This window comes from Phaethon aethereus (assembly GCF_964289735.1).
Source record: "Phaethon aethereus genome assembly, chromosome: 4".
Lineage (NCBI taxonomy): Eukaryota > Metazoa > Chordata > Aves > Phaethontiformes > Phaethontidae > Phaethon > Phaethon aethereus.
Window position 1 is genome coordinate 73244901 of NC_138578.1, and position 27139 is coordinate 73272039.

General features: G+C 41.2%; 1 protein-coding gene across 1 annotated transcript; it reads left to right on the forward strand.

The window, feature by feature from the left end:
* Positions 1–343: 343 nt before the first annotated feature.
* HTRA3 (HtrA serine peptidase 3) lies at positions 344–26611 on the forward strand (the record flags this gene model as incomplete). The annotated part of the gene is made up of 9 exons (XM_081999038.1): positions 344–1446; positions 10645–10744; positions 12452–12674; positions 13354–13548; positions 16183–16215; positions 16886–17000; positions 23543–23591; positions 25412–25507; positions 26446–26611. Exons 1-9 carry the CDS (start codon positions 1023–1025, stop codon positions 26609–26611), a joined length of 1401 nt encoding a protein of 466 aa, XP_081855164.1. The 5' UTR covers positions 344–1022.
* Positions 26612–27139: the final 528 nt, after the last annotated feature.

The following is a 27139-nucleotide window of genomic DNA, read 5'->3' on the forward strand; positions in this document are numbered from 1 at the left end:
GTACAGCTTGCCCCATGTGAACGAGTGGCTACAAGGGGCATGTTGAGCGCCATGTGCCTCTGCTTCGTCACCTGCAAAAAGGGATTCACATCCGAGTGCCGCTGTGTTCAGTATCATGACAGGGGCCCAACCTGGATTAGCCTTCAGTGGCAGTGGTGGCAAATGTCCTTACTAATGCTGACAACATTAAAGAAAAGCATGAAGGAAGACAGAATGGCTGCCGGCTTTCTGCCCCCAGCACTGACAGAGGTCACAACCGCCCTCTTCACATACACCCTCTTACGTGTATATATTTGCATTTTTTCAGCCCGCACCGCTCACCCACAGCTGCTGGCACCGAGCGGGTGGCCGTAGCCGGGCTCACCCTCTGCCTCTGCCCTCCTCGGGGCGCCGATTTACCAGCAGCCGGGCGGCATCTGCCCCGCAGCGCGCCAGACGAGGTGTGCAGGCCCGCCCGGCCCGGCCCGCCTGAGGGCTCCCCTCGGACAGGCCCTCCTCGGCCCGGCGGCCCGCCCGCGGGGAGCCGGCCCTCCCCGGCCGGGGTGGGGCCTGGCCGTCGTTGCCTCCGCGGAGCTGCGGCGGCTGCTGCTGGGGGCGGCAGCGGGCACGTCCCACATATAACCCCGCCGCTCGGCCCGGCGCCGTCCTCACAGCTTCCCGCGGCCGCCTGCGGACGGCGCTCACCTTGCGCGGCAGCTTGGCCATGGCTCGGCGCCTCAGTCCTGCGAGCTAGTCCCGGGGAGCCGCTGAGCTGCCGCGCCTCGGACGGACGGAGCTGGGCAGGGCTCCACGGCTTTATACTGCAGCCTCCTTCCTTCCATCTGCTGCTCTTTCCCGCTCCGCCGGCAGAAGCCCTGCTCGGGGCAGAAGGGACTTTCCCACCCCTGTGTGCATAAAGCCCGACTTTCCCTTCCCTCGCTGCACCGCGACTGCACCTTCCCCCCTCCCGCCGCCTCCTCCCCGCGGGCCGGGCAGGCTCGCACCCCTTCTCCGCCGCTCTCCCCGCCAGCAGCCCGCCGAGGATGCGGGTGTCGCTGCTGAGCCCGTTGCTCCTGCTCTCCTTCAGCTGCAGCCCCGGCGCCGCGGAGCTCTCGGCGGCCCGAGCCAAGTGCCCGACTCGCTGCGATGTCTCCAAGTGCCCCAGCCCCAGCTGCCCCAGCGGCTACGTCCCCGACCGCTGCAACTGCTGCCTCATCTGCGCCGCGGGCGAGGGGGACTCCTGCGGCCGCAAGGAGGACCCGCCCTGCGGGGACAGCCTCGACTGCCGCTACCCCATGGGCAAGCGCTTCGCCAAGGGGGTCTGCCAGTGCAAGCTCAGCGCCCAGGTCTGCGGCAGCGACGGCCGGACCTACGACAACATCTGCCAGCTGAAGGCGGTGAGCCGCAAGGCGCTGCAGCACGGCCTGCCCGCCCTCGCCCAGGTCCAGAAGGGAGCCTGTGAATCGGGTAGGAGCATGGCGGGGCCTGCCCGTGGGGCGGAGGGGGGATGGCGCAGGGGCGTGCTGGCTTCCAGGCTAAGAAAAAGCGCGACTTCCAGTGACCTGGGAAGACCGGGTGGCCCCAGGGACTGTAGGAGGCTACAAGGTGAAGGCACCTTACCCCACTGCCTGTGATGGCTGTGGTGTGGGGAAGGGGTGCTCAGGTCCTTTCTGCACAGCAAAAATTCCCCTCATTGATCCTCAGCGTGGGCGAGAGACATCGGCTAAGGTTTGGGAAGGCTCCCCCTCGGTAGCATGGCCGTGGACACCTTGGCGTTGTGCACGTCGCTGCCACAGCGCTCCCGTGAGCAGGAGGCGAACGGCCCGGCAGCACGGCAGCGAGCTCGGCGGAGGGCGCTGGGCTGTCAGGGCAGGGCCGCGGCGACGTCCTCAGCCGTCGCCCCTCCTCAAGGCAGGGCGGCGGCGCAAGCTTGCCCTCGTCCTGCCGACGCCGCGTTCGCGTCATGGCCGCAGCACCCGCTGCCGAGGCGTGCCGGTGGCATCGCCTGTGCAGCTTGCACCCCCGGGCCGTTGCACCGTGGCCTGCGCAAGCAGAGCAGGGACCTGGGACGCTTGTGCTCCGGGGCCTTCGCTGGGGGTGTGCGGGAGGGCAGTTGGATCCACCTGACAGGCACCTCTAGGCAGAAAATGGCTCTTAAAGCCACGTAGCTCTAACAGGGCAGAAAAAGCACCAAAAAAGTAGTATATGAAACACCTAGAACGTAGGGGTTTGCCTGGTTTCTCTTCTTTTCACAAGAAGTCTTGTTTTCTTGTAGAGTCTAAAGTGGGGAAGAAATGCCTGCGAACCTCCTTTACAGTTTAAAATATTGACACTCAGGGTATCAAATGGTCTTCTGTTTGCAGTAACGTACTCAGGCCTTTGCTTGACCTCAGATATTGTGATACACTATGGTAACTTCAGGCTTGATGGTTTAAATTCAGAAAGTTTAGTAATCACTTATGTTGGTAATTTCTTTTTAGTATTAAAATGGGTCACCTTATGGAACTATTAGTGCTGCTAATATCTTTCCACATACTTACTGCTATGTTATTTTAAGGGTTTGCTTCTGCTACCTTTCTCATAGTGTTCCTGCAAAGAAAAGTCATACGGAGTTTTAAATCATGCCTTAGTGTTTCCGTTATGTCAGGTGGACCACTAACCATTCTGTGTATTCATAGATAGTAAACTTGCCAAAATTATTGGGAGAAGTCAGAGGGAAAAGGGCTACTGTTGTAACCTTTCTGTGAACAGGGGACTTTTTGTATATCCCACTCTTGAGAGAAGGTGAGCCGTGGCACAGAGCGGGAGGAGGTCAAATGATATTCCTGGAGTTACTTGAGGACTATCTTGTCAGAGCCAAGAATTGCAGATGCCAGCCTGGAGCTGCAATGATCAGTCTCTCCAGTATTGTGTAGTTACAAATTGCTATTTGCCTGTTCCTTTTCACATCAGCATCCATTAGCTTTAGTACTCCTAATACTTGGTTGGAACTGATCCACGTGAAATAATCAGAATGAGTGCGCTAGCCTGCATCTAAGGGCTTACTGAATGCGTGGGGTTTGGTATATATGACTTTTTTTTTTTTTAAGGAATCCTCCTGAATCTACTGTTGATAGGCTTAGGAATTTGGAGCTGTGAGGGTTTTTTTTCAAGCAACTATTTTAGTGTTCACTTTATTTTGGCTTTATTTTTTGTCCCAGAAAACATCAGCTTAGATGAAGCATCTGGTTCTCTGTTAAGTTCTAATTTTTTTTTATTCAATTCTACAGCTGCACAAACTGAAGCTCAAAGAAACCGAGTGTCTTGCCCAAGGTCAGACTGAGTTAGTGGTTGAGCCAGGAATAGAACTCAATTATGGTATTTTTATTTTTTTTTAAACAGTAACATGCAATGGCTGTAATGAGAGGTTTAGAAGAAAGTCGAAAGTTTAAAATTACTGTCAAGTTTCTCTCTTTTCCCTATTCTTGAAAGAAATCTGGCCTCAGATGACTCAGAGTTTGAAGGGCTAAGCTAGTTATGAAGTAGAGCCAGTTTTACTTAACCATACATATATTAAAACAATCTCAGATAACGGTAGCCTTACATAGTGTGACTTAGGCCATTTTCAAAACATTCAATGACCCTGAGGAGCAGCTTTTGAAATGTCTATGCCTGTCCATTTCCAGCTGTTTATGTTGATATTAAGTTAGATTCTGGCTGTGATAAACCAAGACAGGCTGAGAAAATTTAGCAGTGGTTTGCTAGTGGCAGAAGTCTGGTGAAAAAGGATTCATGAAAAAGGAGTAGTAAAGGATGCAGAAAGGAAGGGAGGAAAGAGGTGCCCAGGATGACTGAGTGATAGTTCCAAAATTGACTGAATTTACAATATTTTTTTCCTTGTTCAAGGCCTGGATTAGCTTGAAGAACACCATGCCAAATTGCAAGTTTTAGTTACAGTGTACTAAAGGGGATGTGTACTGCATGGAGGTACAGGGACTCTTTATCATTGATGTTCTTCAATGTGTCTATGTCCTGAAACTGTTACTCATACAGTTAGCCTTATGCATCTGAGCAGACCCATGGACTTCTGAGATACTAACAAGAACAGTCTGCAGAACTCCAAGGTGAATTTAAACTGTATGCCACAAATATTTTTTTTTCTTCTCTTCAGCACTAGATACCTTAATATGTGGAAATTTTCTGAAGCAGCTAGCTTGTTCCTGCCTTCTGTCACCTACTGTGAGAAAGACAAACTATTACAGGCTAGTGTGTAAGTAATGGCATAAACATTTATGGAAGACAACCTCTGTAATCAGACCTGTTTTTACAGAGCTGTGTTTCTCACTGCAGCAAATTTAAGTTTTAACAATGCCACATATCTATCTATTAAAGTGTCAAACTCCTCACTCAAAGGATTCACGAAGTCACCCACAATCTATGGCAAATTTATGTCAGACTCTTTCTTGTACAAAGGGCTGTATATGATCTCTCAGTACTGTTTTCTTGGTACAGTTAATATTTCCCTGCAATGTTATTTTGCTAATGGCTTCTGTGAAGAAGATTTGTATTTTCTCACCTAGGATGTGGAAGCAAAACAATTTTTTTTTTTTTAAATAAGGGTGCTATTTTGTTAGTGCAACAAGGAAAACTTGAAGATTGCTTAGAAAACCTCTGAGGAAAGAAGTTCTAGGAAACAAGTACATTGGCTTTGGCACTGATCCTTTGCAGGGTTCTACCTGAGAATGTCTGTCTCTGCATTGTTCAACTGAAGTCACTCTCAGAAAGTGATCATGATGTAAAGCCTCACACATGTCAGTCAAATCTTTGCAAGATACGTGCCTAAAAGTTCAGTTCCCTGAAAGAAATGTTTGAAATAAAATTAATGCATGAGCCGAGTCATTGCACACAGATCTACGTGGGATGTTTGGAATGTGCCTGTACATAACCTTGAAGATGCAGGGGAACAACTGAGCATATCATTACTTGCATTTCTGAGAAATTAGTCCAGTAACAGATACTGAAGTCTCCTACTGCTATTAGTGTCATCAAAGCCATACAGCTGCCTCCAGCTGTATTTAGGGAAATGCACTGCAAGGTATTGGCTGGAAACGCAAACTCTAGTCACATTCCTTACTGATTGTTTTCCTTATGTCGGAGTTTGTTTTGAGTTCCTGCAGGTGAAGATGAATATTGTACCGTGTTTGGTAAATATTCAGAGTATAGTACTTCACTACTTTGTATAGGATAGCTAACAGGCAAGAGATGTTCTCATTGCATCTCCTTATGAGAGTCGTTTGGGAAGGAGGAATAAACGAGCATGTGAAGTCGGCAAGCCAGTGAGGTGTCTGTGCTGGAAGGCTTGTGCCAATCTGTCTCTGGCCGTTGTGATTGCTGCACTGCACAAGAAAGCCACTTTGGTGTTGTTTCACCAAATTGTTTTCATCTGTGGACAGTAGACATCCATTGTATAAACAAGTTGCCTGAACCATAATGTGGCATTAAACTCACCAAGGCTTAATGGTCAGTGCACAGCTATGCAACTTGATCTTAATGCTGAATTCATCAGAAAAGCTGCCCATGAACCTATGTTTCCAGCAGATGTTTCTGTTTTTTAAGCAGAGACGTTATAATCTTTTATTTGTCTTTCATTTCTTTCCATGAAAGCACAGTAGGGACAGTGTTTATCCCTGGTGATCAGATCTGCCAGGTTGCAGTCCTCCCTTAGACATAATAATTTAGCTGACACACAGATCTTTTCTGAAGCTGGTTTTAAAAGGGGGACGGGGGAACAGCCTTAAAGGAATGAGTTTCCCAGGCTCACAAATTATTAATGAATATAAAAGTGTGGATTTTAATACAATGTATTGCTTTTAAGAAAACATTGAATGTGATTTGATTTAATTCTACAGGGAGTAAGTTGGCAGTCTTTTGCAAATGTAAATGCGTCTAGCTTTACTGTCTTCAGTGGGATTATGACGATTTATTTCTGCTGAAATTTTTTTTCAGTTCTCTTCATAGTAGGTTAACTTTACAAATTTGTTGGAGTTGTTCCTGATTTACAGTAGTGTTAATGAGATTGGAGTGGGTCTGTTGTCTCCGCAAGAAAGTAAATAAAACACTATTAAATGAACTCATAGCCTGTAGATAACACTACTATCCAGGAAAACTCTTAAGCTGATCATAAGGATACTCCTACCTGAGAGGCACTGAGCTTTAGCCATGTAAATCCAATGTAGTTAGAACCCATAGCACTGGAAACGTAAGATCACATTTTACAAAATGTGCTGAACATCTTTTAACTCCAGTTTGTGAACTTACATCCAAACCTGGATTTTGAGTCTTCTGTGAGAGGAGCTGGAGAACTTCTGAAGATCTAATCACTTAATTGAAATGATAGGACAGGAGTTCAGATCTGCTGAAAATCTGATTTGTGGATACAGAGCAGATAGATAGGGAAAACCTAGTCCTTTTGATTAAGAAATGTGTAGACAGCTAAAGACTCATACAGTATAAATTTGGTTTTTTTGCTTCAAGTACAACCTGGATGCAGCACCTTTGATATCTTGGTTATACAACAGATAGTTAATTGGATTAAATTATGGCTTTTTGCCAAGATAAATTAGCTTTGGGTAGTGCAAGATGATTTTGAACATGCAGTAATAATGGGAAATAATGGCTGTTATTGAGAGACTTCTGAAAAAATATGTGGCAAATCTCAGTAGGCCAATAGGTCAAAATACACAAAGCTGCTGTAAACTCAGAGCTTTTACATTCACAGTCCAGCAGAGGCCTGAGAGCTGCGTGAAACTGCAAGACAGCAAGAGTATCTGGGGTGGGAGAGAAGAAAGAAAAAGACATGTTTAATTTTATGTCTTAGTAAGAAGTAGCAGCAGCTGGTGTCAACCAACTAATGCAGATTAAAGGATCGATTGAAGGTCTGACATCAAGCCCTGATTCTACTACTGCAGTTATAATGCTTCTTTTCAGGGTGACCTTATACAATTTAAGCAATGTTGGATGTTGCTTCCTTCTTCATTTTCTCAGGCTGCGACTCCTCTCTGTTAAAGTACATGGAGAATTTCTGATGAAAACCAACAGTTTAATAATTGTGCACTAAAATGTTATTAATAATAACTACCATTTTGGTTCCCTTAAAGAGGGCTGTATGTGTGAGAGTAACTGTTAGTTTGCAGTTACATCTTCCTAGTCCAGTTTGAGTTCCTGGGATGTCACGTAATGTCTTGAAAGGTTCTTATCACTCCCAGCTTGCAGAAAATATTTCAAGAGAGATCGGTTTTTATGAAGGCACCTCAACTTTGTAAGTCAGTTTTCACCAGTATTTAGCCCCCACCAGACACTAGTAAGAACAGCTCACTGCTCATCAGGCCAGTAGATCTTCAGCTCCACCTTTCTTACAAAGTTTGCATGTCTGTTATTCTTTGTTTCAAATTTCCACTTAATATATAGTGCAGTTTTGGATTCACCTTCAGGTTTGAGTTTTCTTGTCTTTTGAGTCCAACAGAGAGGTTCTGGACTTCTGCTCAGACTGTGACATGCTTTCGCTATGGTATAGAAAGAAGACAAGCTTTGCTTCAGTTTTACAGTCTGCTTTCTGTATTGCCATGTTTTATTTTCTTTGACTCTTTCCATGTTTACATTCATCTGCTACGTCTTTCAGACTTTTTCTCTCTGCATACCCCAAATCTTACCTGGAAAGCCACTGCCACCCATGATGTTTACCTGGTGACCAGTCAGAAGTGGTGCAAAACTGAGTTCGTTGGCAGGTGTCCTCCTCTGCTTTTGGTTGTGTGCAAAGCTGTGGCAATGTGGCATGGGCAGAAGAGTTCAGCACTCAGCAGATGCAAAGGGACTTAGTTGCCCCGACTCCCGTAGAGCTATGCTGATTTACAACAACTGAAAGCCTGCAGTCATCATGCCTTTTCTCCCCAATTCTGTGCTAGTTCATCAGCTGAGGGTCTAGACAGCTGTCTTTCACAGATGTGTGGTCATTTCCATTAAGATAAGTGTGATGATAACGTTATATCCCGTCAGTGAACACTGCTGTGGATGAAAGCATTCAAAGTCGTGTTAGTAGACTTCAAAGGACATACTGCATAATCAGGCAAGCTGCTTGTGACCTGAAGGTAAGATAAATCTTCAGTGGCCCAGTAAGCAAAATAAATAACAGTATGTTGTGCTTAGATTTGACTGTCCTCTGTGATTCCTGTTCACACTGTCTCTTTTAAATTCAGTACTGAAACAAGCATATTCAATTGGTTAGAAGCATTTTTTCAGAGTGCATGAGAATGTACATAAAAATAATAGACTGAATCTAGTCCTGCCAAGTTGTTCCTTCTGTTTATACCGTATCATATAAATTTAGCTTGTTAAATGTAAGCATGGTTTCTCTCCCCTCAGAAGTAAATCCCATGTCCGGTAACAGGAAAAAGAACTCTCAGACTTCTATGGAGAAATGCCTAACTGTCTTGATCTGGTTTCTTCAATACTTCCTTCCTTGGTACCAGTGTTGGGTCCATTCCATAAGTTCCTGTCTTTGCTTCAGGTCTTTTGGATACTGTGGTAATGTAAGGCCTCTCGCTTTCTGACTTTCTAGGTCCTTTAACACTTTATTGTGAAAGCTTTCTGAGAGACTGTAGGAACTATAACAACTGCTTCTCTGTCACCCACTATCTTAGGAATTAATTCAAAGAATAGAATAGATCATCTTTTTTGTGAATAGGTTAGACTCCATTGTGCTGTAATCTTTATATTCAACGAAGTAATGTACAAGTTACAAGGTTTAATGGTCAGTAAAACACCTGTAAGATATGGATTGGTGAAAATGATCTTTGAATTAAGAACTACAGAGAATACCAAAATGCGTGAGAACTCTTCTCTTAAACTTCTCTCTCCTTTCTTTTCCATGTATCTTTCCTTCTTGTGTGATACCCCCTGCCCGCTTTCCTTTTAAAGACTTGAGTAAAGGGCAGCTGATGAAAGAAAACTGTATACTTTCAAAAAGACAGAATCTGTATCTGGACTCATTACTGTTATGTGATCTAGAGATAGGCAAATCTAGAACTCTTAAGACCAGGTGTTGACCTGGCATGCAAAAGCTACTGTGGAGTAAGTCATCCTTCAGCATGAGTTGAACTTAGAGCAAATCACAATGGTGCAAAGCATCACTTCTGAATAGTTGATACTGTTTAGAGACTAGAACTTAGAGCCTCTCCCTCCTGACTAAATGGCGAAAAAAGAATTGTATCTCCTGGGAATAGTGTGCTGTTGCACCAGATTTGAAAAAAGCCAAAAATGTTATTGCTGTATCTGATTACAACTCATTTACTGCTTTCTCTAGATCCCGTAGTTAAGTTTCATGTTCACAGCCTGGTGCTTTAAAGACTGCTATTTGAGTGTGGTGATACGTCCCCTAGCATATGTTTAACACACGTGGTGGCAAGTCCCCATGTATTAGGGATTGCAGATAAGCATGACATTCTAGCACAAGCAGTATCATTACTTTGTGGTGTTGTGACATTAGAAGCTAGGATGCTGTGGACTTTTTTCCCCTCTCTAAGATCTCCATTCCATGGAATTATATTCAGTATTTATAAATGCTGTGTATAATGCTTGTTTAAGGTACTACCGCACTGTTTTTTATCGGGACGCTTAATATTTAGTATTTAGTAATTTATTGTTATGCCCAGCTGCTTGTGACAGCTTAAATGTGAATTTACAAAATTTTCTAGGTGCAAAGGTTATAATTTACAGCAGGTTTCCAATGTGTCTATTTCAAAAATTCCCAACTTGAGTTCTAAAAGTGGTTCCCAAATGCTGCAGCTATATTACTCGGCACTGTTAGACCACATCTAGAATACTGCATTGAGTTTTGGACCCCTCAATACAAGAAAGGCATTGACAAACTAGAGTGAGGTCAGAAGAGGGTTATCAGGATAGTTGGGTGGGCTGGACATATGTCCTGTGAGAAGAAGCTGAGGGAACTGGGCTTGTTCAGAAGAGAGAGCTTCAGAAGGACCTAACAGCAGCCTTCCTGTACTCATGAGGAAGTTACCAGGAAGATGGAGCCAGGCTTACAGTGGTGCATAGTGGGAGGATGAGAGACAACGGGCATGAGTTGAAACATGAGTCTCAATAACAGAGGTTCAGACTAGATGTAAGAAAAACTTTTACTTCGTGGAGGATAGTGAAGCAGTGGGTGAGGTTGCCCAGAGAGTTTCTGGAGTCTTCATCCATGGAGGTTTGAAAGTCCCAACCGGTCAGAGCCCTTGAGCAACCTGGTCTGCCTTTGCAGCTGACCCAGCCTGGAGCAGAAGTTGAACTAGAGACCTCCTGAGGTCCCTTCCAACCTGGCTTATCCTATGACCCTGTGCATTTTGGATAATAATTAGTAGTTGTCCTGAGAAAAATACTCCAGACAAGGCTTGTAGACTTCCAAGAAAGTCAACGAACTTATAGCCAAGTGATGCTGATGTTTAATTTTCTCAGGATCAAGCAAAATGCTGCATAAGTTTTGAATAATCTTAATGACTTTGATTCTTTTACCAATACCTGTTTGGTCTGTTTCTCCTACTGGGATAGTTTCCAATTCAAAGCATATTTATCTCACCTACTTGATAAAAAAGGGTATTTTCTTATTAACATATCCAATTCTTTCTGCTAGTATAGGTCACCTACAGTCCAGCAGCCCAAGATATAAATTCAACTTCATAGCAGATGTGGTGGAAAAGATTGCACCTGCAGTTGTGCACATTGAACTTTTTCTCAGGTAACAATTTGCATTCTTTGTGTTTTAATTGCATTGTTTAACAAAGGTCTACAAAGATTTTTCCAGTGTAGTAACTTTAATTTTGAACTCTTGAAGTTCACAGAATTCTCTGAAACATTACAGCAGACGCATTTATCCAGAGAACCACCCATTTGTGTGTTTTGTTCCTATTTAGTAGATCTATTTTATTGGGATTACAGTCTTTACACTACTTTACAATGCATATTGTCTGCCATAAAATACATCTGTCTCATCCTTGGAGGTCTCTTCAGCCTTCACTAAAATGTGTTGCTAGTTGGGTATTGTTTAAAAAAAAAACCAAGTCCAGAAGGTAAACTGGAAAAACATAGCTCCTTGTTGCTTACATCACTTTCAATGAAAGGTGATTTTATTTTGGCAGGGAGAACATTGAGGTAGCATGTTGACCAGATGTAACCTATCTAGACACAGAAATTATTTCTGATAGGAAAATAGCGGGCTAAATTTGCTGACCAAAACATACCAATATTCAGTGTACTGAAGCTGGAGCTGAGGCAGCAAGTTTAACATTGAGTGCTCAAACCAACCTGTTTGTCAGAACAAATTACTGCAAATATTATATGTACTCCATTAGCTGAATATCCTTCTGCTTGGAGTACTCTAATTTTGCATAGGCTTAAGAATTTCTTGGAGAATTCTTATAGGCTTTTTTAATTTGCAAAGTTGAGATAATCAGGTTTTCTGAGACATAGCTTTATGCACACAGTGATTGGCCTTTTGAGAGAATGTTACTGTTGAAGATAAGATCTTTGCATATGTAGTTAAGATTGTTTGTTCTTTCCCTGTAAGTAAATGTTTGTTCAGCAGCCTGCTGAGCGCTAATTGTGATACTGCCTTCTGCCTGGGATTGGCTCCAATTCTTTACTGCTGAATAGCCCAGAACTTTCAAACAATTTCCTAATAAGGACCACATCTTGGAAGAAAGAAGAATTTGTGGACCTTTTCTCACCTGCTACTGCCCGGGCACTTTCTGTTCTAACAAATCTAAGGTCATTACAGCAATTGTTCATAAAGAAAAGTCATAATACTTTAAACAGTTTATAAAGTCTTTTAACTGTCTATATTACAGCAAATGTTGCTTTCCACCAAATTCTACCCATTCTTAGTGTTTTTCTTTTCTTTCACATTCCCAGTCCTTCCATTTTCCAGACATGCTTTTTCCTGCTATTTTACACTTGGGCTTCATGGTTCCCTGAGATGTTACCCCTTCTTTTACTCCTCTGTCCAACTGCAAGCTTCCTTCTTCTCCCCTTTTTCGCATTAGAGGATCAGTCCATTTGTCAGCCCTATTATTTCCTGTCATCAATTTCTTCCTGTATAGAAGCAGCAACTGGTGGGATCAGATGGGCTCTTCCCCTTCCTTTTTTGTCGCCTAGCCTCTTTTGCAAGGAAGCCTATAATGACAGAATTGGAAACCAAATGAAAAGGATGCTGCGACTTGTCTGAAAACCTTGGTTCCTATCTCCCTGGCTGAATAAAAGCAGTCACAGTTTTCAGAAAAAGATCCTTTCTTTGTTAATTTTTTAAATTTAATTTTTGTAAGGGTTGTAACATTGGTCATCAAATGCTTTCTTATTTCTCAGGGTGAGAGGTGGTAAATGATTTCTAATGTAATCTTCTCTAAGTTATGCTTCCCTTATGAGTTATATTTACTTGATTTTTGTACAGACACCCTCTCTTTGGTCGAAATGTCCCTCTTTCCAGTGGATCTGGGTTTATTATGTCTGATTCTGGTTTAATTGTGACCAATGCCCACGTGGTGTCAAGCACAAATGCTATATCAGGGAGACAACAATTGAAAGTGCAGCTACAGAATGGAGATACTTATGAAGCAACCATTAAAGACATTGACAAGAAATCTGACATTGCAACAATAAAGATTCACCCTAAGGTGAGTGGCATAAAAAGATGAATGAATTAATTTGGGAACCTTATTTGAGTTCCATTTAGTACAGAGTGATTGGCTGGGACATATGTTTAGGGATTCCTTGGAAATATATCTGGTGAAAACAACGTACTGAACAAACTGTTTCTGTAGGCATGGAAATTTTTCCTATCTTATATTACTTTGTCTTCTTTGCTAGGAACTGCTAAAAAAGAAGAAAAAATAAATGCAGCTCAGTCAATAATGTCACCAGATTCTGCTATCTTTACCTGAAGACCCATGCTATTTTGGCTAATACTTCTAGCTTTGTGCCAGTACCTGGGCTGCAAGGTGGTACATAGTGTAGGGATAGTGGCAGGCTGGTCAATAGCTGGTCTGTACACTATTTTTAGGAGGAGGAGGGAACAATCTGCTGGAAAATGGGGAAAGCTGGTTCAGGATCTTGCTGGCTTTTTTTTTCTGGAGAAATTGCAAGGTACTGCTGCGTTTGTTTCTGAAGATGGTTTAAAGCAGTAACATCCTGCCAATGTTACCTGGGATAAGTTTTGGGTATGGGACAGTGAATTGCTCTTTCGTGTTAATGTAATGGAAAGTGTGTGTTGCTCACTTCTTGCTAGTTTTTGATCTTTCTGATCTGGTTATTTTCAGATATAAACTAATGCTTCTTTCTTTCTTTGTGTTTAAGAAAAAACTACCAGTATTGTTACTGGGACACTCTGCTGATCTGAGGCCAGGAGAATTTGTGGTGGCAATTGGAAGTCCGTTTGCCTTACAGAACACAGTGACAACGGGTATTGTCAGCACCGCTCAGCGAGATGGTAAAGAACTTGGCCTGCGGGACTCAGATATGGATTACATTCAGACAGATGCTATTATCAATGTAAGTACTAAGGTATGCAAGGAGCTGAGCTTCATAGTCCTGGGACCTCTAAATCCCCACCTGTTCAGCAGGGAAGTGTGTGCTCTGAAAGATGAATCCACTAAATAAAAGCAGCTTTGTTTAAAATCAGTGATAGGCCCTTCTTTTTATAAAAGATTATGCAGTATCTGTAAGTTGCATTAAGGCATTAGTGTCGTGAAAAGTATGTTAAATAAAACTGCCCTCTCTGAGGTTATCTATGAAGACGTTACATATGACAGACCCTTCTCATTCTGTAGGTCTCATGCAGTAATGCATGGTTGTATAGACCAGCAGTAAATCAACTAATTTCTCTGCTTGTTCAGCTGAGCTGGCCAAGTAAGCTGTAGAATAGAGCCAAAGTTTCTTTCATCTCCATCCATTAAAACCAGATGGAGTAGTCAAGTTGATAGCATCTGCTTGAATTCAATGACAGGACACCCAGGTAAGAACTTAAGGAGAGAGTTGGTTTTTTTGTTGTTGTTGTTCTTGTTTTCCCTTTGCACATCACATACTCCAAGTAAGAATCTATATCTAAAATAACAAAGTTTGAAATACTGTTTGGAGTTAAGGCCCACCAGCATTCAATGTTGTATAGAAATACATGAAAATAATATCCCTTCAGAGCAACTTGGAGGCATCCAAAGAGCTTAAGTAAAGTCCTTGGGTGTGTATATAACTTTTAGTGAGTCTAAAAAGAGCACTGCACGCAGATCTGAGGTAGAACATGACCAGAAATTTTATGACTTAAATGTGCTATACATTGAAAGGAAAATATTTTCAGCATTTATTTGCTGGACCTCAATACCAAATTTGACATAAGTCATAATGCTTAGTTATGCGCTTTATAAATGTTTATTGTCACAGACTTGTCGAGAGAAACTGTACAGAAGAAAGAGGGTAATTATTTTTTGTGCTAAGATATGACATAAAAGTGAGCTTTTTCAGGAAGCTCCTATATGATTCAGGAGCTGAAGCTCTCAAGATATTTCATTGGAATTAGTTTCTGTAGCTGTAAAAGGAGAATAGGGGAAAAAAATGCAAAATGGGTTACTTGGGAGCACACATTGAATTGGTGGCAGAGACAAAATTAGAACATGGGATTCTTGAATTCATGCCTATACAAGATCGATCGAGCTGTTACTTGTATATACTTGGGCATTCACTGCCCTCAAAAGCTAATGAGCAAGTTTAGACAAGGATAGCAGAGTGTGTCAGATAATGCTAGACCAAGTGGAATAGTGATAGTAGAGGAGGTAAGGAAAATGACAATATGCTTGAGTTGCTTTGCCCTCTGAGACCAAAAAATATGAAGATAGTCCCTGGCATAGGGATGCTTTGTGCTTAGCTAATGCACTAGTTTTCTCCTGAGAATGGGAGGAGTTTGAGAGCTGGTCTATTCAGAGCATTCCTGTGGCTCAGCCAAGACTTTACTGCAGGAATGTGCATGCAGCTGCCTTCTGAGAAATGCAGGACAGCAGGAACATGGGGCAGGAGAAAACAGGGCTCATACGTTCCTAAATGGAGCTATACTGCATGTGTTATTCCATTATCACATCCTTCAAGCTGAGGACAAGTGAATGAAAGATGACATGCTGAGGAAGGATGAAAAATCATTATCTTGGTTCCTTTGTGTCAGTCAGACACAAAGATCAAGTGTGTAGCCTTTCATCACTGAAAAGATACAGTGTAAGAAACTGATATCTTTGTTTAAACTCAAACTTTGAAGCTGTTCTAAAAACTTCAACGTCTCTTTTATTCTTCTGAGAATCTATAACGTTTGCCCAGTGCTATCGAAGTGTAAACAGTTTATATGGCTCATGTTGCTGTCATGCATCACTTCGCTTTTGTTTATTTTGAGTGGTAAGTTGCTGCTCTTGGCTGTTCAGTAGACTTACTTGAAAACTCTGGCCTCACTCAACCAAACTTGTCCATCTTCATGTTGGCTGAACAAGGAACTTCTCCAACTCCCATTTCCTGTAGCCCTGCTGGATGTTTTCTTTGAAGGCCATTAGGTATTAGGCAATTTCAGACTGCTCAGAGCTGCTATGTGCCCTCCCTAGAGAGAGGGTTGTGTGTCTGTGGTTACTAAATCAATCCTTACGCAGTACCTACCTCATAGCAATACACTGTGATTAAACGTGTAAAGCACTGTGTTCTTCTCTGGTGGAAAATGAGAGAGGCTGACTGTTACAAACCAAAGTGATGAATAAAACTACTTAAGAACTGTACATGCACATCACTGAAATATAACCTTAAATAGTAATTAATTACTTCAAAACCTTGTTCTGACAGTCTTTAGAAGAATCAAAATACTTGTTTTAACTATTTAATGATTCTTTTTAAGCTTAGACCCTAACTCTTTGGAGTGGTAAGTTGCTGCTCATAATTTAAGGCCTGTTTCTGAAAAGAGAAAAAAATCTAATCATAAGAGGTGTGAATGGGTAGGGTAAGACCCACCTGTAATCTTCTGTGATCAATATTGTGTCCTTCAGTGCTGCCTAAGAAATGACCTGCTCTCTTTCATCTACTTCCAAACAAAATACTGTTTGAAATGAAAATTGCATTGCCTACAGTGAAGCAACAATTTATTGTTCCCTTATGTCATTTTTACAGTACGGCAACTCTGGAGGACCTCTAGTTAATCTGGTAAGTCCAGGTTACTTGGTTTTTGTTTTGTCTTGTTTCAAGAGCTAGTTTGGAATAAGTGGGAGAATTTGTTTTTTTAAATGATTTGTAGGTCGTACCAGCTTCCCGTCATTCAAGCTAATGGTAGGCAGATACCACAAAGCTAATACAAACTATGCAAATTAGGTCTCAGTTCATACACCATTGAAAAATATTTCCCCACAGAGCAGAGGAAATTTTACACAGTAGTGAGGAAAATGGGATCCGGTAGGAGCAGTTATGCTCGTTCACACAATGAAACCTGGGATGCACAGCAAAGATGGGACCTGGTTAATCTGCACAGCTGGTTTTAAAATAGATTGCTTTAAACCATCATGGATTTTGTAGGTCGGTGAATTGTGGCTGTAGTGGTAGCAATGACTCCATTGCCTGTTCAACGGAGGGAATCTCTTGCCGAGTAGTGGGATGGACCTTGGATGAACAAACTGTACTGTAATCTCTCTGGCCATCTCAGTTAAATGCAAAAGGGATTGTGAATCAGAGCCCAGATCCTCCCTTACAAGTAATGTTTATTTCTTGAGTGATTACAACACTCTACAATTTCTTACACTGGCTTTTAACATGAAATGCTAGGCAGTGAGCTGAACCCTGTCACTTAGGAGCAAATTAATTGGGTGCTGTCTCACAACAGGATGGTGAAGTGATTGGGATTAACACCTTGAAGGTCACAGCTGGAATTTCTTTTGCTATTCCTTCAGACCGCATCACTCAGTTTCTCACAGAGTCGCATGACAAACAAAGTAAAGGTAAGGTCTGCAAGAAACAGTGACATCTTCCAATTATTATCCTGGCCTGATGGTGAGGTGCCAAAAGACATGGGTCTGGGATCCTGTTACTGAAAGGAGCAGCATTATTTTACAGTATAGAACACCACAGACTTGGAAAGAGAAAACAACTTCACAGAAATGGGAGAGATGTTTTATTACTCAAACCCCCAAAGAGTAGAGAGTATCTGTACAAATCTGGGGAAAAGGGCCTCTGAGGATAATGAGGACCCAGGTGAGTCATTATAGTCTCAAATGAGCTTGAGAACAGATGGTGATTTGTTCAAGGAGTCTTATCTTCCTCTTTCATGTATTGTCCAAGCAAAAAGGAGATTAAGGTGCACTGTGGAGAATAAGGTAAAAACTTTTTAAAACACTTGTCCATGGATAGAGTGTAGTGTGCACTATCAGTGGATGATCTTTATTTTGCCATGGTCATCTATGTCAATGCTATATAATTGGTTATTGTGATAGACTCTCAGACCCCAGTGGAAGAAGAGCTGTGTGCTAATTCCTGAAGAAATACATGGGGAAGGCAGGGAGAGGCAGAAAAAAAGAAAGGCCTCTGCCCCAAAGAGCATATAAATCTAAATATGCCAGCAGCTGACAACTGTAGTACTCTGGGCTTTTTTTATGTGCCTCCCTCTTATCTGTCACACTGTACTAGGTGTCATACTACATGCTGCACAGCCAAAGCTCATCTAGTAATGCGTCATCGAGGCCAAACCTTCCTTTCTCTTTTGCTTGCCAGTTTATCTGTCCACACCCTACTCATCTTGTATCATGACTGTTGGCTGCTGCTTTTCTTGAATCTTTTTGGTATAATCTTGTCTTCTCCTCAGTTTATCCAATTGCTGATGCCAGGGCTGTTTCTTTACACTATTTTCCTCTCAGTGTTCTCTCAGATGCTGTTATTTCAGAAACTTCCCTTAGAGGTTTCAAAGCTGTGCATCTGCTTGTATATTTGAGACCATCACAATTCTGATGGCTCTCCTCATCTGTGTTTTGCTGATTTCCTCAAATTACGTTGTTTTCACTTGTTGATTTGGGGCAGGGGGGAGTGGATGAAAAATGTTGTTAATTATGTGCTGAAAAATACATTTCAAATTTTGTTTCAGCCAACAAGTCAATAAACCTATTTCTTTACGCGGGTTACTGTTTGTTGGCTTCTGAGAGAAGCAGGTCTGTATCATTAGTGGTGTTACCCCTCAGAACCAAACTACTCATCTCGAAACAGGAAGGAGCGATGTCTCGCCCTGCAGGCATGGCTCTAGAGGCATGAACACAAGCCTTGTGCTGGAAGCCCACCATCTGCCAGGGGGTTCCTGGTAGCTAGGGCTGGAAAGTCAGTGAAGGCTAGAGATGCCACCACTGAAATCAGCCACCTTGCTCCTTCAGGCATCTTTGCCTCCAGAAATTATGAACCTGCTGAGCCCAGCTAGAGGGCCTAGAGATAACTTTGCCTGTGGAACCCTAAGAAAAAAAAGAAAGATTCAAGTTTATCTCGTGATTGTAACATACTGTCTGATTTTTTTTTTCATCATTCTCATTATCCCCTAAGGGAAGGAAAAGGATTCACACTTCCTCTTAGCATCAGTGTGACCACCATTGCTTGACATACCCTGGGCACAGGCAATTTTTTTTTTTATTATTTTTTTAATTTTTTTTGCTTTTGCTTGTCTGAAATACCTCTTGTACTTTTGCTGTAGGCAGAAGAACAGTCATTTAAAGCCCTTGATGCAGAGAGAAAGAGAATTTCTAGGATATTTTCACCATATTTGAGACTTTGTTTGCATTTCTTAGGCCTTTAGTAATAGTTTTCAGGTTTGTTGTATAGACGTTATTTCTTGACATAAGGAATTTATGGAAGCAGAATTTTTAGGATGTTTTTGTCATGTTTTCTTTTGCTCCAATTATGTTTCAGTAGTTTCAGTGGGATCTGCCCTTTTGGTCCAATTAGGTCATAGAAATAAGTTTAAGTGTATTACCATTTTACTCTAAATATCATATTGCCTGAAGATGATAAAATTCCCTTAGGAAACTGCTCTTTCCAGATTTACTCTGGCATATAGGAGATAATCAAAATATTGTTTAATAAGCTTGACCTTAGTCTTTTAAATCTCAGTTGATCAGATAACTACCAGTGTATTTTTGAAGTCCTATCCATTGTATATAACTGCAAATATATGACCTACTGAAGTACAGGAGCGGAGGGGGGAAAAAGCAGGAGAGGATGGCATTTGAATGAGTTATTTGCACTGGTAATTATTATATAAACATTCTATATTACTTAACGCATGGGTCGTACATAATAATACCTAATGTATTTTGGGCCAAAGATTTACCACACTCTGCGTAGAGATATTTAACTGTTGAATGGTCTGAAAGCCTGTGCTAATTTTGGTTTTATCAGTAATAATGTTAATCTCCTTTTATAGTTAGGAATTCCTAAACTGGTACATGAAGTTAAGTGTCTCCATCTATATTTCAGTTTTAACCATCTGTGTGTTCTGTTTTTACCTCTGGAAGTCATCTATATACTTAAGCAATGACTGTTTTTTCCTTCCGTGTCTTGTTAGTATCCCATAGGAATTTCTCTGTTTCATTCTTGGTTCTGCTATCTATTCATAGTTTAGACTTGAGCAGACCAGTAAAACTAGAAAGTGTTCAAACATGGATCCTCTAGGGTGGAAGACAGTAAGTTATCTATGTGACAAAATAGTAAAGACAAAATCCAGCCCAAGAGGTCAGCCTGGCCTCTCATACAATGTTAGCAGAAAAGTGAATAGACCTTCTTTCAAATGGGCAAGGAGAAATGGGGGCAGTTCTGCATTGGCAAGACACCCAACAAGTCATTTATATGAATCCAGAACACTTGATGAGTTGTGTTGAAACTATATGCTTACCTATGTATTTGTATGATTATTACTGATAATTATTACCAATAGTCATGAGGAGGCTTGCCGAGTATAGATTCAGACTACTGATTAAATTCAGCTATACAGTTTATATGGAAGCTACACTGCACATAATTCAGCATTATAGACTCGAGCTGTTTTCATGGTTTCTGTTTGGCAGTGGAATATTTTTCTTAAATGCTTTCAGGACTGCTCATGCAACCTGCAAGACAATCTAAGTGCAAAAGGAGTGAGCAGAGAAGTAGGAGTTTTGCCTGCCGCTTGAATAAAAAATGCAGGATTCATCTCTTCACTCGGAGATCTTGGTGATATCCTGGCTGCACTGAAATCAACTGCAGTGATACCCGTGTCAGAGTTACTCATGCCCATAAGAGTTTGAGTACCTGACCCCTTAATCTGGATTTATCAGTTCTTTTTGCCACAGTTTATAAGTCATAAATACTTCTGCCTTCAGCCTGCATTTACCTGTCTGGTTTGTATCTCTACTGTTACAAGCGTCAATAAAAAAAAGAAAAGTTTAACAGTAAAGCAGGTGCTTTCCTTACTGTGGATCAGAAGTCTCTGTAAACAGTGAACTGCTTCTAGATACTTGGGGTCAGCTGCTTGTGACTTTCCATTAACACAAAACAGGTTTAAATTTAAACTAGTGGTTGAGGCTGGTTTGCCTGATTTCGTACCACTGGAATCAGTATTTAATCTGTCCTGGTGTTTACAAAAATGAAATGTGATTTGAGTATCTCTCTCTCTGCTGTGCTCTGCTCCAGCTTTAAGCTGCAATGGTTTCACATTTGTTCAACCTGATTGTTCCAACATATTAACCTTCTTTTAACTACTGCTGGGACTTCACGCTGGTGATGTGCTTCTTAGATTTATGACCATACTTTATTCCAGTTCTCCTAATCATTTTTTCTTCTGCCTCATGATTGCACAAATTACCAGAATGACAGGTTTTGAGACTTTTTATTCACAGAGCAGATGTAATATGACAGTGGTAGTTTCAGGTGCCACATACTGTTCTGCCAATGTGACTTAACCCTGACGTCAAAATGCCTATCCTTTGGGGATGATAAAACACTATAACTGGTTGTCTGTGGCTGTTCTGTCTCTGCCGATACTTCTAATAAACTGGACAATTATATTCCCTGTAATCATTGTTGATGAAAACTTCGGGGGTTTTGCAAGATGTTTGACTTGTGTTAAATTGAATGGAATGGACTTTTCCAAAACAAAAGGCCTGAAGTTTTTTTACCTGTGTTCTGACATATGAAATGGCTGGAGGGTTGGAAGGAATCTAGACTCTGTTGCTAAAATAATCCATAGCTCATGGCTGTTCGTTTTACTTTATATGATCGCCCGCAACTGTTCTAGTGTGAACTGCTGTTTGCAGTATGGCAAACTTACTGTGAAGAGAGGGTTGAAGGCCATTTTGAATCTTAATGCATGAACAGGAGTGAAATAATACCCCAACCTGCCCAAAGTTGAAGACAGAATGAGACTTCTAGTTGTGACTAAGTTTGTAGTTACCAAATTTATTTCTGCCCCCACCCCTTGGCCTTATTTTTACATGTATCGCTAATCACTGGGGAAATAATTCTCTTTTGGATCAGCAGCTTTTCTACTGTGGTCTTTCATTTTTGCCCAGTCTGCTCCTTGCTCTTTTGTTTCTCCCAGACCAGTTTCTTTTATCCCTTCCTTCATTTTCATTTTTCTTTCATGTAAACATTCCCATCTCAGCCCCCAGAGTATGCTTTGTGCTTCTGCATATTTCTGCATCACACAGGCAATGACCAGCAGCAAACTGTTTAATGCAAACAGTAACTGTCACCAGACAGTCTGTTACCTATGTGCCTCATGAAGAAAACTTCGTTTAACTGTCCACATTGCAGGGATGGGGGGATTATTTTCAGGTGGGAGAACTATCATGTTTGGATATTTTAAAGTGAAAATCTACATTTATGCCATGTAGGCTAGGGGAGCAGGATGAGCACAGTGGTTCACGGCCATGCTCAAAGCTTTTGAGACTTAAGTTTTGAGTAATTTGACTTCTTCATGACACTCTTACTATAGCTGATTTTGATCTCATTAAAGATCAAAAGTTTAAAGTTTCACTTTAAAATAGAGGAGAGCCAGAACATTTCAGGGAAAAGCAGGGATGACAGTTACAGATGTAAGATTGTTCAGAGTGTCTTAAATCCAATGTTTAGTAGTCAACATATTCACTGACACTGATGGGAATATTGGACAACTGTAAAATGCAGGACTAATTCCTTTACTTGGGACTATTTTTCTTGGAAAGAATAAGAGTTAGAGGAGACTGTACATCTCCTTTTCAAACTTCTTCCTCACATGAAACATGCAGAAGCTCAAAGAAATAGTATGCTGGAACAAGTAAGGGGAAATATTGTTTCATAGTGGGTATAACTAACTAGTGAAGCACTCACTTCAGGAAGTCATCAAACTGCATTTTTTTCATAAGACGGCTGTACAATATCATGACTACTAAAAGACAACTACAGAAATGTCGTGCTGTTCCTAAAGGAGTAAACTTTCACCATTTAAAATTCTGAGGAGTCCTGGCTAATCATGGAATCATAAATTTTCGGAGAAAGCTTAGAAAAAAGGAACTGTTGGTAGAATCATAGAATGGTTTGTGTTGGAAGGGGCCTTTAAAGGTCATCTAGTCCAACCCCCCTGCAGTGAGCAGGGTCATCTTCAACTAGATCAGGCTGCTCAGAGCCCCGTCCAACCTGACCTGGAATGTTTCCAGGGATGAGGCATCTACCACTGCTCTGGGCAATCTGTGCCAGTGTTTTCACCACCCTTATTGTGAAAAATTTCTTCCTTATATCTAGTCTGAATCTACCCTCTTTTAGTTTTAAAACCATTACCCCTTGTCCTATTACACCAGGTCCTGCTAAAAAGTCTGTCCCCATCTTTCCTGTAGGCCCCCTTTAAGTACTGGAAGCTGCAATAAAGTCTCCCCAGAGCCTTCTCTTCTCCAGGCTGAACCACCCCAGCTCTCTCAGCCTGTGCTCACAAGGGAGGTGTTCCATCCCTCTGATCATTTTTGTGATCATTTTGGATAAGGTGTATGTTTGTTTTTTTTAAAAGCTTGCTATTCATTCTTTGGGTTAGAAATAACAATCCATTTGCATTAGAATCAGTGTGAGTCTTTTGGTTGTCCTTTCTCTGAAAGATGGAAATTTTAATTTCTTTAAATCCCATTTCTACATTTTAATGAGGACGCCATAAGATTAAATTGTCTTGACCAGTTTCAGATTAAATGGTATTTGGTTACAAAATTTTCCATTTACTGAAGTCATGTGATACTAGATCACACAAATATTCCTGAATTTCTTGAAGGAAAACTCTTATTGAGTGTAAATGAGTTTCTTACCCTCACTTGCAGGGAGAGGGATTGTTGTTCTGTACACCAAGGCTAACAAAAATAAAAAAATACCTCATTGTGGATGTGTGTGACTTCCGTTTAGTTTTGTTAAAAGGTAATACATCCTTTTCTAATTGACAGGTATTTTGGGTCATCAAAGTGGTTATTTTCGTCAGGGTTTGCCTAAATTTCTTAAATATCCTCTGTGTTATTTTCAGATGGGAAGAAACGTTTCATTGGCATCAGAATGCTGACAATAACACCTGCGTAAGTATTTTAGAAAGGTAATCTGTTTGATCATGCATACAAGATGTGGTCAGTAGTGGTTCAGAACTTCATCATTCAGCTTTCATTAGAAATCTCCAGAGAAACCAGAAGTGTGCATTAGCTTCTAGGAAGTCTGCAAATATTTTAATGATATTGGTGAAATACATGTTCTGAGACCTGGAAAATCACTGTCAGTCATTCTTTAAATACTGATAATGGTAGATGCCCTGTTGATAGCTGAGGGAAATTAGGAAAAGCCTGAACACTGATTTTGGTTCTTGACAAGGATGTCTGGAATTATCCCGGGTTTTAGGTGACGTTTAAGCAAACTGCTGCTTTCAGGTGACCGTGAGTGCCAATGACAGATTAGCTGCCTGAGGGTTTGGCGGCGGTTTTATCAGTGCCAGTGGAGGCCATATGATGTGAGATTTGGTGCTTAACCATTAACTGGAAAGAAGGTAGCTGCTGAAGTGCAGAACTAAAGGTTCATGCCTCCATGTTAACAAAGGCAGAATATAGACACCCTCTTCCAGTTCTTTACTGTCTTTTCCCTCTCACCTTGCTTTGTGTCTCGCAGTTACCCGGGTATATTCTGGGAGAACAAATGGGGGCTCTTACGCTTGTGTTCTTTCCCAGCAGTAGGCATGTTTCCAATGTGGCAGTACACTACAAAATTAAACGTGATCATTTTCAGCTGGGGTTGTAGTAAAGCCATCTTGGTTTATTGAGTTACACTCTTGCGATCCTCCCCAAAGAGTCAGATCCTCAGCTGGAACGAATCAGGGTGATGGCATTAACATCACCAGGCCACCACCTGCGGAGAGATACTCAGAATGTTTCTCTGTGTAATTGTGAAGTGAACATAATGTAAGATTTTACTGCTTTTGTGGCATCTAATGAAGCAGTGTAACATGTCTCCAGGCCTATTTCCAGAAAAAGGCTACTTCCCTTGGTGTGTTTGCTTTAGTCATTTAATTGTTAGGTTCCTCAGTACAAAATCAAATGAAGTGAAGCTGTGTGCAGCCATTTTGGCTTCCTTTCCATCTGGGGGACCCCAGGTTTTCATGGCAGATGGCAGATTAATCCATCATTAGTTGAAAACCCTGTCTTTTTAGAAATGGGATTTAACCCACGCTGTACACAGACCTGAAAAGATGTCGTCTCCTCAGAAATGAGAGGATGTTTTTCGAGTCTCTATTTTGCAGCTGGTTCTTGTCTTCTTTCTTTAGAAAGGGATGCGCAAACAATTCCTCAAGAAAACTTGAGGAAGCTGATGTTTCCTTGGAAAACTCTCACAGTTCTGATCTATCTGATGACTAAAGTTCTCAAAAGCTATATTGTTCTAGATAAAGACAAATTAAAAGCGACTTGCAAAGTGAAAGAAGCGAAATAGTTAGAAAATTTCTGCCCCATGACCAGCATTAATTCTTTGGGGCAGGAACGTCTTTTGTCCCTGTACAGCCCCTAGGACAGAGCGCGTTGCTGTCCCTGTGCTCTCTCTGCCACTGTCCCTCTGCTCTTCCACAGTGCCCTCTGTGCTACCGCCACAAATAGCAAAAGTCAGGTTCTTGTACGAGATCATTAAATATAACAAGTTTTGCACAGGTAAGTAGTTTTGACTCTTTTAAAATCTATGTTACTTGTTTTAATCCAAATTCAAATCCCCTACATTCTCATCACAAGAGCAAGGAGCAAACAATTAACTGTTAAGTCATTCATTTTTTGGCCACCAAAAAATTGAGAATTAATAAATAAGAATTTTTGAATGCTACTGCTTTAGTAGTGGAATCAAATGCTATATAATTTTGTTCTTCTTTTAGCTTGGTGGAAGAACTGAAACACAATAATGCTGATTTTCCTGATGTCAGAAGTGGAATTTATGTACACGAAGTTGTTCCAAACTCACCTTCTCATCGGTATGTAGAACACATTATTGTAATATTTGTATTTATATTCAAATACTTCCTCATACCAGTCTTGATTTGTATTTAAACAATTAAAACCTGTTCCTTTAGGTTAGCACAAATATTTTAACTTTTTTTTAAAGATTCTACTCACATCTACAAAAGTGAAATATTTCAATATCAGAATTTTTTAAGTGACACTATGCAACACTAACAGTGCAAATTTAAAGAATACCCCAAATACAATGAACTGAATTTTGTTTTTGAAAAGTATGTTGTATATTAACAAGTAGAAACTTGGATTGAGTTTAAACAGGAAACAGGATAGCATTCACATAAGACATTATCAGCTATTATCGGAGACAAGTTTTATCTTAGAGGAAGAGATTATTTTACCGAACATACCGTTGGAAAATAGGTAAGACTTCTAAAAATTACTTCAGGAATTATTAAGAAAATGCAAAGGCAATAAAAACAGCTATTCTGGATTGCATTTGAACAGCAAGAGGAAAATAATTTACCTGTAGTTCAGTTGGTACACTTTGCTTGTCTTGAAATTTTGAGAGTGATTTAACTTCCAATGGTTGAAATACATACTGGAGAGATAAAAGCATGTTTTCAAGTGGATGGAGTGAATCAGTCATGGCTAAAAGTTTTTTCTATTTCTCCTTTGCTGTAGTTTTGTGTAAGACAAAGAGAAAGCTAGATTACTTTTACTGTCAGTGTGTTTTTGCTGTTTTAGAAGAAAATCCTCAATGAAATAATGCAAGCCTGATTTTGCATTTAGTGAGTACTGACGATTATTCTTTCACAGTCAGAAAGGTGGAGTTTTCCTTCAACAGAAATGAAAACAAGTAAAAATTTATCACATCAGCCAAAGAGGTGGCAAACAGTCTTTGCACTTTTTCTCTGCATAGAATGTGTACTTACTGCCTTTTTCTTCTTTGCAGAGGAGGGATCCAAGATGGAGATATTATTGTTAAAGTCAATGGGCGTCCTTTGATGACTTCCAGTGACCTGCAAGAGGCTGTGATGAATGAATCACCTCTACTACTTGAAGTTCGAAGAGGAAATGATGACTTGCTATTTAACATTGAGCCTGAAATTGTCATGTAAATAGAATTGAGGAAGCTCTCACCATAATTAAACTCACTTATTCTGGAACACTAGATACCTCCTTTACAGCTACAGTAATTAGACTTCCTGTTGACTAATGACAAGGTGGACTAACTTAATTGCCTGAGCCATTTCTGTACATAGTAGCTAGAATGAATTCAGTTATGCCATTTATAGAAGATTTAACTTTCAAAGAAATTTAAGAACTGTGTTCTGGGGAGGGGGAGGAGGAAAACAGATTTTGGGTAGCTGGCAGAAATGGGGTCCACTTCCAGTTCCTGCAGGTTCAGAGCAGATTCAGTTCTGCATTTTGAAAGACAAAAATACTACTGGAAGTGAGGAAGCATGCCGAAAAGGGAAATTATTCTTAAACTACAGTCATGTCTGCAGCAGAACCAGGCTATCGCAATGCACAATTGAACTTTTTTTATATAACTTTTTCAATGTGAAACTGATATTGGCAAGCTTGTATTTGTTCTTAGTACTTGTATGCTACATGTCAGTGCAGGTAGATTAAATCTGTAAATA